Here is a 15548-nt window from a genome sequence, read left to right on the forward strand (position 1 = left end):
AAATGAAGATGAATTTCATCACATCTTGTCGTCCCCAAGGGGCAGAACATCCCAGAAAAGTGGCAGAATGTTTTAAAAACTGCCCTGAACTGGGCTGGTTGTAACTCACATTTATCTTCTAGCAGCTTTATTTATTTGAAAAATTCTCTCATGTCATTGAAGTAGTAAAATGGGAAGGCAGAGGACTGGCAGATCAAGGGATCAGAGCATGTTAAACTCCATGCAACATCTTACTCCAGGCAGCTCTTCTATTTCTGTGTGGCAGCTCTGTCATGGGTCTGGTGTTTTAAGGACAGGACAAAGGAACAGTGCCAGCACATTATCACTTTCTATAGAGTCTGGCAAAACATATGGTCCATTTGGCTGATTTATACTGGCAAAGAAGAGAATTCATATTTTCTATATATTTTGGCTTAACATCTATATTGTGACATATAACCATGGCAAATTTCAGGCTGGAACCAAATGGAAAGAAACAAGACTGACCCAAAACATATAAGAGAGAGGCCAAGAAAAACAGTGACTTTTAAGTTATTGAGAACACTGCCATCTCTAGGCATTGTGGGTGATGCAAATATATGCAAAAACTGACATAGACCTGAGTAGAGTGCTGGTGGTATGAAAGGCACTGAAATGAATCAGCCTTCCATGTGAGGAGAGACTGTCACATACTGAACTCTGCACATTATGCCACAGAAAGATAGAGAAAGTGTCACTCATAGGAAAACGAGAGAAAAACATGCCAAAGAGCTGACAGACTGGGGCAGGGTACTCATAATACCTATCAGTTTACCAGCACTGTTAAGTGACTTGATTTTCTTTAAGCCCTGAATGGCCTAGTTGGTGGGACTGTCTTGCATGACAGCTATTCCATAAAGGAAAGCTCATGAAATCTACTCCAGAGCAGACAGAGCTAATCTGTACATAGTGGCCTTAACTGATTTGGCACTGCTGAAATCCCTGGAAGTAAGACATAATAAAGGCACGGCGGCAACAAAGCCCCACGTATCAAACCAGGGCTGGCAGGGAGTGCAAGGAATCACTCTCAGATTAGTGGCAGGGGTGTGAGCCCTGCCCTGGCAGCACATGCCACAGGATATGGCAGGCTGGGCATGATTACTGCTCCTCTGAAGTGAGTCAGATGGAGCCTCCTGCCAGCCCACTCTGGGTGACAACTGAAGTCTGTGTATTGCTTGGCCCAGAGCCCAGTGAGCAATAACCCCCCTTTCAGAGACCATTAACCCCGAGTATCTGCTGAACTTCTCCTTGCATACCCTTTCCTTCTGTAGTCTACAGATCTCAAGGGAGATGAGATTCCTGGGTTCTTGCCACTTTGTATTCCAAAGTATCATACAGTTCCAAGAAAGAGGGAAAATTGAAACACATCATGAGATAGAGAGGTCACAGTCTAGAAAAATTTCAACCCTCCTGTGTCTGGACTGTAGCCTGCACATCTAACAAGACAAGGACGCTGTCCCTTCTGTGCTTATGCCCCTTCTCTGCACACAAACCCCTTATGTGCTAACATGACCTGTTCTCACTCAGCTGTTCCTCAGTATGCCACTGTGCTTCCCTCCTGGCTCACAGCTTAGTAAAAAAGAAACTAGAAAACTTTCAATCACTCCCTAATAGCAGATGCACACTTCAACAGACAGAATCAGTTTAACTCAAGGTAAAGTTGAAACCAAATTCAAACACTACTAATTTTTAATCATAAGATGATGATCTGACCACCTGTCTATCTTGACCTTGAAATGTCAAGGAATGCCACAAAATCTAGGAAATCCTTATTGTGGTATCAGTATTTTAGCAGGAGAAAAATATGGTACCTGTCTGCCTGACCATAAGATACTTAAGGTTAGGTTCAAGACAGCTTAACTTGAACCTAATAAATTCACTACAAGAACTTCTGCTTTAAGAGCTTCACCAAAGTAAAAAGGAACTGTAATCATGGGTCTAAGTGATTTTGTCTCCAGTTGTTGTCCAGCTACCTACCCGGTATGACTGTAGCTCATTCAACTTCAGTTGTGGCTATACTGTAGTTTTATTTATTCTGTTTTCACTTTTCACATCATCACACATAAATACAGTCAGTGAGTGGTGCTTGAAGGGCACTGACATGCAGAATGATGGGCTTGCTCCTACTGTTACCCTTTGGATACCCAGGAGCCTGCTAGTTTTCATTCCAGTGAAGAGTGCCCGTTTGCTTAATTACATGCCAGCATTATTGGCTTGCATATTATATTTTTTGGTTCAATTCTACTCATTCCTTTGTTAGTAGTAGAAGTTTCATGAATAAATGAAGTACTTGCCTGTGCTTTAACCGCCAGACTGTGTTCCTCCCACACTGCACTTACGGAGGAATGAAAGCAGGAGCAAGCCAAGCCACAGAACGTTCAGTTTACCATGCTACAGATTGATATGTACAGCAGCTTTTTCTATCAAGCTGACTTCTCTACTACAAATGGATTTACTTCAGTGAAAAACAGCATTTTGACCCTCATTCCCCATGGTAAGCTGGACAGGATACCTTTACTGATGGTCATATTTCTGTAGGACTCTACTGATGGACCCTACTGTAGTGGCTGGATGAGTCTTGCCTTTCCTCAGCCACTGCCCATTCTCTGTGCTAGTGCAATGGTTTCCTGAGGGAGGAAGGAGCTCTGACTGCTTTCAGATGTGCCTTTTAACCTGTGATTATTTTATAGTAAACTCCTGATTACCTTTATGAAGATTGTTGGGATTGTGAATAGATCAGGCCATCAGATCAGAAGCACAGAAGTTGGATCTAAAAGATTTATAGTTATGTTTGTCTGGAGCTGTATAATGTGGGTTTATCCAATGGCCAGGATTATGTGAAGTTTATCTGTACTCCAGGATGTGAATGATCCTTCTTTCATTACTCTCCTGACATATGGTCTTGAACCTTAATGTATATGGTTTTTATTTTCCACATGTTTATTTTACCTGGCTTGTCTACATTAAATTGATTACATTAAATAATAAAGGGGAAACCATCTTGAGTTGTGCTAAAACATGAAACAAATACAGCATAAGTAGAAGATGATTGAAAAACTCCAGGATCAAATGGCTGCTGAAGCTCAGATGTTCCTTGAAACAAATTGGAGATACAGGTAAAGGGCTTGAACTTCCCCTCTTCTCTGATCTATGCAGAGACACAGACAAAAGTGCCACTGAATTCCAGCCAGGTTAGTGCACTGGTGTTGTGGCTTAGGGATGGGAATTTCTAATTTAGTACTGCCACTAAAAAACCACAAGCTGCTCTCCCTCCCTCTCTCCTACTGGAGGCACAAAAGGCATCACAGGTTGAGATAAGAACAATACACTGGAAACAGCAGTGAGATAAGAAAATGAACAATAACAGCAACAATATTAATGACAAAAGTGTACAGAAGAGAGTCATTCACACACAAAAATGCTCATTGCAGCCTGGACAATAAACAACCCTGGATGAATTTTCTCAGCTGGAAGGAATCCCTTCTTCCTGGAAGGCACAGTCCCTTTGCCTGCCCCCAGCAATGACATGAGGGGGTACAGAATAACCTCTGGGTCCTGGCCATGTCCCCACTGTCCCCACTGCAAAAAATGAACCCTGTCCTGGCTGGAACCAGGACGACTGGGGAAAAAACTGAGTGCCACATGTCTCACCTTGAGCTTCACTGCTATAGAATTATTAAACTGGATCTTTTTCTCCTGTCTGTGTATCTTTACATGATACTTCCCTGGAAGTCACCTCCACACCTATCATCCCCTTGTGAAATTAATCTTGGTATCATCCTGCAAATGAATATTATTTCACTTTAGCCCCAAAATATCCAGTACAAAGTCACAGAATCATTTGGGCTGGAAAGGATCTCTGAGACCATTGAATCCAACCTTTGACTATGTTGTCCCCTAGACCATGGTACTGAGTGTCATGTCCAGGGGTTGTTGAACACTTCCAGGGGTAGTGACTCTAGGAATGTCATGCTTTATGACAAAGCCAGGAACTGAACACAAACTTCTCCAGCCCAAGCCTTAGCCACCAGCTATAACTCCTGAGATACTTGAGAGGAAACTTTTCCATTGCTGTGGCAGTGTGAGGTCTCAATTCACACTACAAGCCCATCAGAAAACCATACTACAAGTAAAAGCTACACATCGTGGCCCTTAATTTAATCAGGAACTGTCAACAATTGCCTATACTTTCAGAAGTCTGAGCTCAGCCTCTCACAGAATCTGTTCTCATGTAATCTTTCCTTCTTTTTCTGGCTTATTTGGACCTGATGGCAGTCATTCCCTAACAGGGATCATGCATAACCTTCAGGAACTGGCCCTCTGGAGCAGCAAAAGAGATTGTCTCACAGACCAAGAGGAAGAGGGAAAGACACAGAACTGAACCAAATAGGGTTAAAACAGTGGGAGTGGATTCCATTGTTATTTACTTTATATAAACCCTAGTAAGGGATAATCTCCTTGCTGCATTTCCCTACTTTTCTTCCTCCTGTTTCTATATGCACTGAGAGGTCACTAGGAAAGTCATTAGGAGGAGGCAGCCTAGCTTGATGGCTAAGCCATTGGATAAGGAACTCTGGGCTCTATCCCAGCACAGCCATGAGCCTGATGCAAGACCTGGGCACCTCCTTTCAGTTCTCTGTCTCTTAATTTCCCTCCCCTTTCCCCACACAGGAACATCTGGTTCCTTCATTTTGCTTGAAAACTCATCTAGACATAGGCTGCTCTTAATGAGGTTGGGCACAAGGCAGGGCAGTACATTGCAGGCTTGGATGTGGGGTTTAGGTATGTTTGCAATATAAAGATAATGATCTAAAACCCATCTGTGCAAAGGTAATCTTTTGAAGGAAGGCGTGTCACTTCACAAATGTAGGACTGGGGACCCATAGGTGGGGAATATAGGAGATCCTGACAATCTCTGAGAAACAAGAAAAGCTGAAGCAATGACTACTGCACAAATGGGGCATGAAAAACAATTCTCTCTTATACTTGGGGACAGCATCCTTCCATTTTCTTCTTCCTTTTACCTTTCGCTTTAAAAATAACAATTATGTTTTGTTTTTTTGTTTGGTTTTTTTTTTTTAATTACCTCCTCTGCCCTCCTCCCTTCTCTGTATCTAGGTCATACTCATCTGACCTTATGCTTGTACTTTTCCTAGCATTTGCCTTTCTATCTTTGAGGTCTGCTTTCTCTGAACTCTATTCAACCCTCTCCAACCCCATCATCTCCTCACATTGTGAGTTTGCATTAATTGGAGAGAAAGCAATAATAAGAGCCCACCCAGTACAGTTCTTTCCACAATGCCCAGAAGGATCTGTGTTTGAGGCATGTTTTGAAGATCATTGTAAATCAGGAAACAGCAAGGTGGAGTGAAAGGAAACTGGAAAGAGCTCTCAGCTTATGAATGTATAAAGCAAGAACACAGGCCCTCACTGCAGTAATCTGGAGCCAACAGTTACTAGACCAAGTTCCTTGTGCAAAAAGTCATTATTATGACTAACCCATTCTGTATTTATAGACAAGTAATGTTAGAAGACAAACAGTTCAAACAGTGCTCTTGCACTAGATGTTCTTTGCTTTTTTCTGTATGTGATCTTTTATTCCAACATTAATTGTGGTTATAAATCATTCCCAACCTGCTTTGGAATGATTTACAAAAACTCTGAGCTGTTGAAAACACAGACCACTTACATATACAAAATATAAAGCACTCAGCAACTCCAGGGGTAAAAATTACCATGTATTAGGAATCAAACCCACAGAAGACTTAAGAAGTAATTATCATTAAAACATTTCTCTGTCTGCTACCACAAATGGCTATGGGTACTTCTGCAGAACACAGAAGACACTCGATGGCAAAGCTATCATGGACAGGTGTCTTTGAGAGACACTTGAGCCAGGAAAAGTTTTGTTTTCATAAAGGACAACATCTGGAGATGAAAGAATCTTGGCAAGACTGAGTGGTCGCCAGGAGAGAGAAGGATTGTGGACACTTAACCACTGTCTGTGACCATCCAGGCCAGAAAGGATGAGGCCAAAAAGCTTGAAAGGGAAAAGAATGGATAATATCTCTTCTTTGCTGCATGGAAACATATCAGCCCCACGAGGGGGAATGTTATGTGAACAGCCAGGGGTGCACGTTCCCTTGAGAGCCAAGGAATGTGGGGCCTTGGCAGGCAGGCCAGGTGCCAGACTGGGACAGAGCAACCTTCTTGCAGCCTCCCTACATTTTGTGGAGTGGTAGGAAAAAAATAAAAATAGAAAGAGCTTGTTAAAACTCACACAACTTTCAGATCAAATTTTTGTCCTGTTTCACTTTGGAAGTCTCTTGAACAACCTCAGTGCTTCAAAGTTGAGGCTGTAAATCTCCCAGTCTCCCAGAAAATGCTCCTGTATTTAATAAGCTGTTTTGACTGACATTCAAAGTGAAAGTAAACATTTCTGTTGTCCTAGCAGTAGAAAATGTGACCCTGATCTGTAACCCCATATCCAACCAGACAAAAATGTGTACTCTGTTAACATCTGCAAATTGCCCAGACACATTGGCACGAGAATAGCTCTGGTTCCCCTGCAGTCAATAGCAGAAAATCTCATTATCTCTAATGGAAATATCTTTGACTAATTTTATTTGGAAAGAAGGTGCTAGAGGGTGGTGTCTGAACACCAGCATAACAAACCTGTTACATAGTGGCCCAGCTACTGGGCAAAATTACTTCTAGTTCATTCTTTTCAAGCATTCCACCACACAATTAGCCCTTGGAGTGCTTTGTATCCTAAGAACATGCTGAATATGGACAAGGAGGTAAGCACAAAGCAGCTGAAATACCATTAACATGAGTGATGCTTATAATTGGCTTATGGATGCCATGATCCTGTGGATCAGACTTTCTTGAATGACCTGATAAAATTTAGGTTGCTCCTGAGGACCCTGTCAAGGTTCCCTGATGTCTTGCCCCTAAGAACTTCAAGCAAGGCACTACACATAACCTTCTTAACTGCTCCAGGAGCCTTGGAAACAGGGGATCAGGCCATTCTACCAGCACCACAGTGAGACCTGGACCAAATTACTTCCTTTGGTGACCACTCTTTCCATCCTGGGGCGCATGGATACAAAACACACACAGATACAACAATAAATACTGCATCAAGATAGTGAATATTTCCAGAGAATTTCACTAAATAAAAAATCTAACCCAGCATGGACCCCTGACAGATCTCATTTGCTTTAAGTTCTGTTTTTCTTCCTTTGTCACATCATCTACCCAAATTCAAATCTGATGTAGACTTACAAAAACTGCTCCCACTTGCTGTGGTGCTCAAATGGCAGCCTGTCATTTCCCATACATTCTCATTAATATCTCTCATTACCAAACTTTCTTTACAATTAAATCCCAAATATTTGAAAGTTAAAATGACTGAAGTGAGCAGTCTTGACTGAAAAAAGTAGAAGTTCTCTCATTTCTGCTAGCATAAATAGGAACATATGTGCCCTTTGGAGGCTGGAAAGTTCACTGTAAAAATTCCCTAAATCTTCCTGTTTTGATTATTCTGGTTTGCATGGAGCAGACCAGACAGTATAATTCAGAGGTTTCATTTCCACTTTCATTTCAGCACTTCTTTTCCACTAACTACCCATTTCCTGAATCATCTAAAGCAAACTGAGCAAAATGAAAACACTCCTGGAAATCTACAAATCAGTAGATAAAAGAACAGGTTGATCAATTTGCTAAGATGAAATGGACTAGAGGCTGTTTTCAAAGAATCAGATAGCAAAAATGCTTATTTTTACAGCAAACTTCAGTGATCCCATGATTTAAGAACTCTTCAAAAAACCCAGGGTTTATGACTTTCCTTTTTTTGTTGGGGTTTTTTTTTCCAATATTATTTTTCCAGTCAGTGTTACTGTGAGTGCTGGTGAGAAAATATGTTTTTCCCACCTTGGAAAGGACAATGATTCAAATAAAAAAATATGTCCCAAATGTTAGCTGAATTTAACTCTAGACTTTTAAAGCTCCTGTGAAGCTCTTGTGGTCTCCTCAGTAGGGAGACAAAGAAAGTGCATCATCTGCAACCAAGTCCTGCCAGAAATTTCAGACAATAGGGCAGCATAAGTCCAAAAGACAAGTCAGTTTTAGGTCTTGTGTTTTTCTGTTGTAGTTTTGAAGTAAGTGCTGTTCCTCAGTCCAAAGAGAGGCTGTGAAAGCTCATGGCTTCTCTGGTTTAGTTTTTTTTTTCTTGTCAAAGACCAGCTCACATACAGCCAAGAGATGAATGAAGTTTCCCCAGGCTTTGCCTAACACTTCAAATGAAGGACCACCTTCTCTCTCATGGATAGAATCATCAGCATTAAAGGCATGCTTTTGATGCACTGACAAATCACCTGCCATCAGATGGCTGTTTATCTCATAGAAGCATTACATTTTTCATGAAAATGGCTTTTCTGCTTAAATAATAGGACTGAGTCATATCTTAGTGTGGAGGGATAGAATGTAAGAAAATAAAGACAGTTCAGAAGGTAATCTCACACCTGAGGAGTTGCAGTTGTACTAATCACCAAAGATTAGGAACAGGCCTGCCCTTAACAGGCCACAGCTGTGTCCAGTAAGAAGAGGGCTACAAAAGAGTGGGTTAGCGGAGTGAGGGGAGACATGGAGTTTGTTGGATGTGCTCTGAAGAGAGATGGAGTTGGTGCTGTGAAGAGCTGCACTTGAGAAATTGCTGAGAAGATATGGAATTTTTGAAATAAGATGGCAACATCTTAGTTTACATGGAATAATTATATGAAACATACAGCTTGTATCCTTAAAAAAAAAATTGACTTCAAAATACTGGGCTTGACTGCTGCATTAACTGAAGGACAGCTGGAGGACAATTGTTTCCGCAATGTCAGACAGGCTTTAACATAAATGAAAGTTAGAAGAAGGATTTGTAGTGCTTACCAGCACACTGGTTGTTCTCATCCAGCTGGAAGCCGAAGCGGCAGATGAGGGGCCGGGTGGCCGTGGGGTAGTTGGGGACGGGGCCGGGGGCCGGGGGCGGTGGGTACACGTTGGAGTAGGGGCTCAGGTAGGGCGAGCGGTACACGGGGTTTGTGCGGGGCACGCACAGGTAGCCCCCGTTCTGGTTCACACACACCATGTCTCCCCTGCAGGCCTCGGGAATGGTCCGGCATTCATCAATGTCTGCAAGGAAATTGCAAAGGTTTAAAGAGTGACTGCTCCTTAATGGCACTGGTCAAAAAATAGTTCATGTGTTTTTGCATAACATTGCAAAAAAAATTTATATTCTCCATCAAATGGCTAACCCTTTCTTGTGGAGCCTCACTTTGAAGTTAGATTGCACTCAAACAGAAAACATCTTTTATATTCAACATATCCTGTGATCTACTCATACTATTAGAGTAGTAACACTGCTCTAGAACTCTGGAGTACTCATACTATATCCTCTAATACTAGGACTACTATATCCTCTAATATGATATATATTATCCCTCTGTCCTCTTGTACTATGAGCACTCTGGAGTACTCATACTATTAAAGGATAGAGGGAGAGGACGAGGCCTGCTTTACTATTCCATAGAAGTTTACACACTTCTATACACATAGAAGTTTATACATAGAAGTTTACACTGATTTACACATGGCTGCATCATGCTACTGCCTGTTCCTGCTGCAGGGTCTGTCCAAACCACAACATGCAGATCAGGATTTCAGAAACTGATGGTTTGGTCTGCCAAGCTGTGAAATTTGGATCCTGCTTTGGAAGTCTCGATTCCCTCCCTCCGAGTTAGGGATGCTTGGATCTGGGGACACAGTTCAGGTGTCTTGCTTTGACTGAGATTGTGGCTGAATTAAATTTAGAAGGATATAACTGCTTTAGCCAAATTGAGCATTCCCCTGGGCCACAGAAACAGTAGGCTATGGCAGAACAAACAATCTGCTGCAGGTTTTTCCTTTTCTGTTTGGGTGACTTTATGGCATGTAGAAGATGCTGCCCTGGAGACTGAATGCCATTGACAAAAAGATGCTGCTGGGAAAAGTGCAGATTTCCTTACAGTACCAGCTCAGTTTACTTGGAGTTTGAGTTTCTGAGAATGGAAGACTTTATTTAAGCCTGCAGGTGGAGACAGGCAGCAAAGACAATAAATCCTGAGTTTGAAGGAGAAAGAGAAGGAGGGTGAACAGCCCTTGTCCTTTGGCAGCTACACTGAGCTCCTATCAAAATGCATCATTGTTGTTTGAGTAGCCCTGACAGCCTTTTAGTATCTGAACAATGTTAAAGATCAGTGCTATGTAATGACACACACACACACATATTTATATATACACATATTTGTTGTATATACATGTATACAAACACAAATTTATCACACAGTAAGAAATTTTCATCTAAAACATAGTAGGAGCACCACAATGTTAACTCAATAAATTTAGGATTTCTGAACCCAAATTTAAATATATTGATTTAATCAAAGTCCTACCTAAGCATTGCCCAGAGGCACGGTCCAGGTCAAACCCATTAGTGCATTGCTGCTAAAATGAGAGAAAAAAGGACACTCAGTGATGGTGAATGAGAGATTTGCAGAGTCAAATGCTCATCTGGATTATTGTGATTAGTACAATTGTTCAGCAGGGTACAGTACATCAAAATAAAGCTCCTTGCCCAGAGGACAGTCAGCAAGCCACGACCCTGAGGCCTCAGCACAGGTTCCAGTCCCTTAGCTCAAGATTGGCACCCTCAGGGGATGGCAGTGTCAGGCTGTTCCTCTGCCCAGGGGCCCCCAATGAGTTATGAGTACAGGGGTACAATGTGTTATGAGTTTTTAGCACAGAATTACAGTTTTCTAGTCTGGGGTTTTGGTTTTGCCAGAACAGGGGGGTTCATCTCGAAGGTCCTTGTTACATCTCCCACAGCCTCTGAAACTCCCCTTACAGCCCATTCAGCACGCAACACGTCAGGCACTGACTGATCCAGAGCCACAGTTGAAACATAACAAGCTTAAAAAAATAAGGCTCTTCCTTTCCACCAAACCTTGTAGTTTTTAGAGGATAAATCTTTATACAACATGTCATAGGCATTTAAGGTTACTGGAAGCCTTGTTCCTTCCTATTCTGCTGGTCATGATCAGGGCTGCAGCCTTGAGCCTTCGATACCTCCTGAGTGACCTCAGCATCTCTAAGTTGGTGAAAGTCCAGGTGATAAAGGTTTCAAAGCCTGTTAAAATGATTTTCTGCTCTTCCTAGCTTTTGACTGAGCCTCCAGCTATTTAACAAGGGGCAAAGCAATTGACACAAGCACAGGATCTTCCAGTAAATGGGTTGCACTAGGCAATGTAAGCAAGAGATATCCAGGAAACAGGAACCACTGAAGCCACCAGAGGGCAGAGAGATGGAGTGTGCTCAAGATCCTTCCTTTTTTGTCGTATCTTAATGATAAAGACACTTACTTTTGGACTTCATGAGTGGCAGATTAAAGCACTTAATTGATGTTTGGAAAAGTAGTAAGTTGTAGATGGGAGACAAAGGGTTAAAGGGGTGAGTCAGTGGAAGTGGGTCATTGCAGGAATCAGGGACAGGACTGAAGTGAAACACATGGCACTGTTTGGACTGCACCTGCCACTTGCACATATGAATACACAAAACCCCTGCTAGAAGTGTCAGACAAGTATGGAGGAATTCTGCCTTCATTTGTTTTGGCATTCCAAGATGTTTTGGTATCATGTTGTGGAAAGCCAAGGTATTGTAATGGGAGAATGTATAATTACCCTCATGTTTTAAAGAATGTATGTACTCTACCTTTTGTTCTCCTTTTTGCATACATACACTACACCTACGTTAGCTGGAACAGCTCAAATAGTTGTTAAGAAAATTATTTTGCTTTGGTCAAAAAATGACGATTCAGAAACACTGAAACTATTGTAGGACTGGTTTCAAAAACTTTCTAGAACTTTATTCTAGAAAATATTCCAATATTGTCAAAATTACAGTTTCAGTATCTTCAGAAAGAAGTCATTGCTATTGTTTCAGCTTCAAGTTTCCTTTTCAAAGCAACTTCAAAAATCAATTTATCTTACAAGATGTTTTTATAAAAATTCTAATGTAAACAATATTTTTAAAATCATAACAACAAATCTTTAAAGACATCTCAAAAATTCTCCAGGGGCATGGCAAGCATTTCCCATACAGATCCAATAATCACAAAAATATCAATAAGCATGACCAGTGCAGGAATTTTTCCATGTAATAGAAGAAAAACAACTACATTTCAGAGGCTTTTGGCAAAGGTATTTAGAAACACTGCTCTGGATACCAAATATACCTGGACTATTAACTAGAGATCCAAACAACATGCCTTTAGGAACAGTTTTTCCCAATTTAAAGTTACTTGGAGCCTGAGCATAAAAAGAATTAATGATTCTGCTATTTCAAGAACTGGAGTGCTTTACTTCCATCCACTGTCTTGAACAGAAATGGGTTTGGGCATAAGTGAAAATAAAAACAGGGATGCAGTCATTCAGGATCACAGTCCAAAATTAAACAGTCTTAAGACTTGATCCTGCTGTACACAGAAGAGATGTATTTCTATGAATGAATTCTCTAAATACAGATGTTTCTCACAATGGAACTGAGCAGTCTCTGGTTTCATGGCATAGCTTTTCTTATTTCCTGTTCCAGAAGTGTTCAGTTTAGAGGCAGAATCAGATTTTCAGCGAGGTCCAGGTTTCTACAGGGATATTTTGCTGAGCTGGCAAGGATGAGTCAATAAGCTCAATCCATGTTCAACTCCAGAATCCTGCTGGCTCCAGGCTCTCCCCTCTAAACCCTTAGACCACACAACTTCCTTTCCATGTAAACCCCAGACCACAGAGCTTCCTATCCACCTGCTAGCCAGTTAAGTTTCATGCCATATAGCACTTGAGTACAAACCAGTACACACATCTCTGCATGCACCTCTCACCTGTGCTTTTCCAGGGCTTGAAAGGCAGACAGCCAGTGTGAAAGCAGTCAGTATCCTGTAATGTGCATAGAAAATAGGCTGAAAACCTTCTGATATCCAGGCTTGTTACATAGAATTAAATACACATGGACAAATTAATTTCTAGTGACACTTCAGTGTATTCCAGTTTTGCTAACATGAATTTGGCCTTTGGAGAAGGAGAAATATAATTCTGGGCCAGATTCAGGTCTCAAACCAATGACTCTGATGGTACTGGGATTGAAACCAGACTGCAAATGTCTATGGACTAATCTGATTTTTATGACACCCAATGCAGCAGCTGTTAGATGAACAAGTGTGCAGTATTCAATAAAGGGGTTTCCCCTTCTCTGGCACCTTTCTTTTGCAAAAATGAAGGCTTCTCTTGCACACTGTGCATGTTTTACAGATGGGTAAACCCAAGCAAGGCCCTGCCTAAGCTCACAGCGTGAAGTGTTGGCAGGGCTGCAGACATGTCACGCAGGAGGTCCTGAATCCAAGCCAGCTGCTCCGACTGCTAAACCGCATTTCATCCCCAGAGGCTCTATCTGAGATGAATCCATTTGCTTGGGGCCAGATTCTGTCCCTTTGCTCAGCCTTGAAGGAGACACACTGTGCCAGGTCACCAGCTACCAGAAGCTGTTCTCTTCAATGGAGCCTTCCCCAGGTACATCATCTTCACATCTAGTGCTCCCTACTGGGTCTCTCTCCACTGCAACTGAAAGATAAGGCTCCCTCACTAAAAGAGCCCTACATTTATTTTTGGAGCTCCTTGCCTGGAGCATAAAAATTATGGTCAAGTAACCTTCCACCTCCAAATATTTACTAACAGATAGAAAACCATGAAAGCACAGTCAGAAACTACTTTTTTTTCTGGTCTTGTGGATTTCATTCTTTTGCTGCTGATTTATATAAAACTTCCTAGTACCATTAGATCCACACCTTGCTTATCTTGGATTGGAATTCTAAATGGCAATTGGATACAATACATTCCCACAAAACCAGTACAGGAAGCAGGGGATATTTTAGGTAGCCTTAGTTCTGCTACCCATGTGAGCTACCAACTTTCTCTCTTAGAGCTGTTCCTGATTTCCAGCGTGCAAACTGAGCTGCTGAGCAAGACCTACAAATGCATCAGACAAAACCAAACACAATGACCTACACATTACCACAAATTTGACAAGCTCTGAAAAGTAAACATAAAACCCTAAAATGGTTGTTCATAGGGCTGTGGAGACAGATTGTGCTCGTTGGCAACTTTTGAGTGACAAGAAAAGGCAAATTCTGCACAGAGTTTTCCTTAGAGTTCAATGTAAAGCATTCAAACTACAATTTTGTCCATTTAGGCTTGCATTTAATTTATTGATTCCTCAGATCTCTTTGAAGAAATTTTAAAGTGTACAATTCTATAAGGACTGCATACTCACTTTGCATGGAGTGAGAAAAAGCATTGGGAAGGAATACAACAGGTTATAGCAGAATACTGACATATGCAGCAACTGGGCTGTGCTGCACATTGCTGCAGGACAGTGCACGATAACAAAATCCCCCATAAAACAGCCAGACAAAACTCAAACATTTTTAGACAGTCTTTAGTTTCCTTTACTACAAGATGATATATTCTTTCCTTTTGGTGAGGGAGCGACCTTACTGCCTCATATGTGTTCTGTCTGCACCCATGATCTCAATTTGCTCGTTACTTTAGATCTAAAATCCCCTCAAGAATTATTAACAGACATGCAGCACAGCTTATCAACACTACATGCAGCTGGTCACAGTAGCTTGCCCAGCAGGCAAAATATTTTAAACCAGCAATTTTCTGCAATAGTAACTAATTAACTTCAATCAATCACTGTAGCCAGTGGGATAGTGGCTGCTGCACTTCAGCACTGCCGCAGATGCGCAGAGTATAAGCACAGATCAAGAAGGAACTCGTCAGAGACAGCACAGCTTTAGTAACAGGCAGATCGTCTTTCCCCACCTCTGACCATTGAGATCCCTTTGCAAATGGCTTTTGCAAGTGGATTGGCATAACATGTCCCTGCCACAGCTATTTTCCACAAGCAGGTTTCCCGTCAGTAAGCAAAGAAGTTTCATGCATACCACTTACCTTCTTAATCCTTGCATGTCCAAAACCGTTGGGGAAAGGTGGAAAAAACCCAGAGTCTGTGCTGATGAATAACTAGAAAGTTTTCCAAACATTACCCTCTGCTAGCACTTCAGTTCCTCTGTCATTTATAGTCCAAAGAATGAAATGGCAAGTAATGGAGAAGATCGGGAGCCGTCTGTACCTCCTCAGACACTGGAGAGAATACAGAGAAAGCACCTGGTTTTGCTTAGTTCTCTTCTGTAATTCAGCATTAAACCAATTGGAGGAGGAATGTTAAAAATGAACACTTCATTTTCTAAGTATGTTAAACAATGCAAATGGGGGCCTCAGCCTGGGACAGCTGGTTTAGATTACAAAGCTCACCAACTGGCTAGACTCCTCACAACAACCTCGAGGAGCCTGCCAGGATAAAACACTAACAGCTTGAAGGAAAGCCTCTCCCGCTGC

The 15548-nt window shown here is 41.7% G+C and overlaps 1 protein-coding gene across 1 annotated transcript in view; it reads right to left on the minus strand.

The window, feature by feature from the left end:
- Positions 1-15165, minus strand: part of FBLN5 (fibulin 5) — a 44755-nt gene extending 29590 nt beyond the window's left edge. The window contains exons 1-4 of the mRNA XM_058027316.1: positions 15102-15165; positions 12974-13028; positions 10497-10548; positions 8956-9198 (exon numbers count right to left, since the gene is read on the minus strand). Of these exons, the coding sequence (XP_057883299.1) occupies positions 8956-9198; positions 10497-10548; positions 12974-13028; positions 15102-15118 (367 nt within the window). The 5' untranslated portion in view covers positions 15119-15165. The remainder of the gene's footprint in view (positions 1-8955; positions 9199-10496; positions 10549-12973; positions 13029-15101) is intronic.
- Positions 15166-15548: the final 383 nt, after the last annotated feature.

The sequence above is a fragment of the Melospiza georgiana genome, chromosome 6 (assembly GCF_028018845.1).
Source record: "Melospiza georgiana isolate bMelGeo1 chromosome 6, bMelGeo1.pri, whole genome shotgun sequence".
In the NCBI taxonomy this organism is placed as follows: Eukaryota; Metazoa; Chordata; class Aves; order Passeriformes; family Passerellidae; genus Melospiza; species Melospiza georgiana.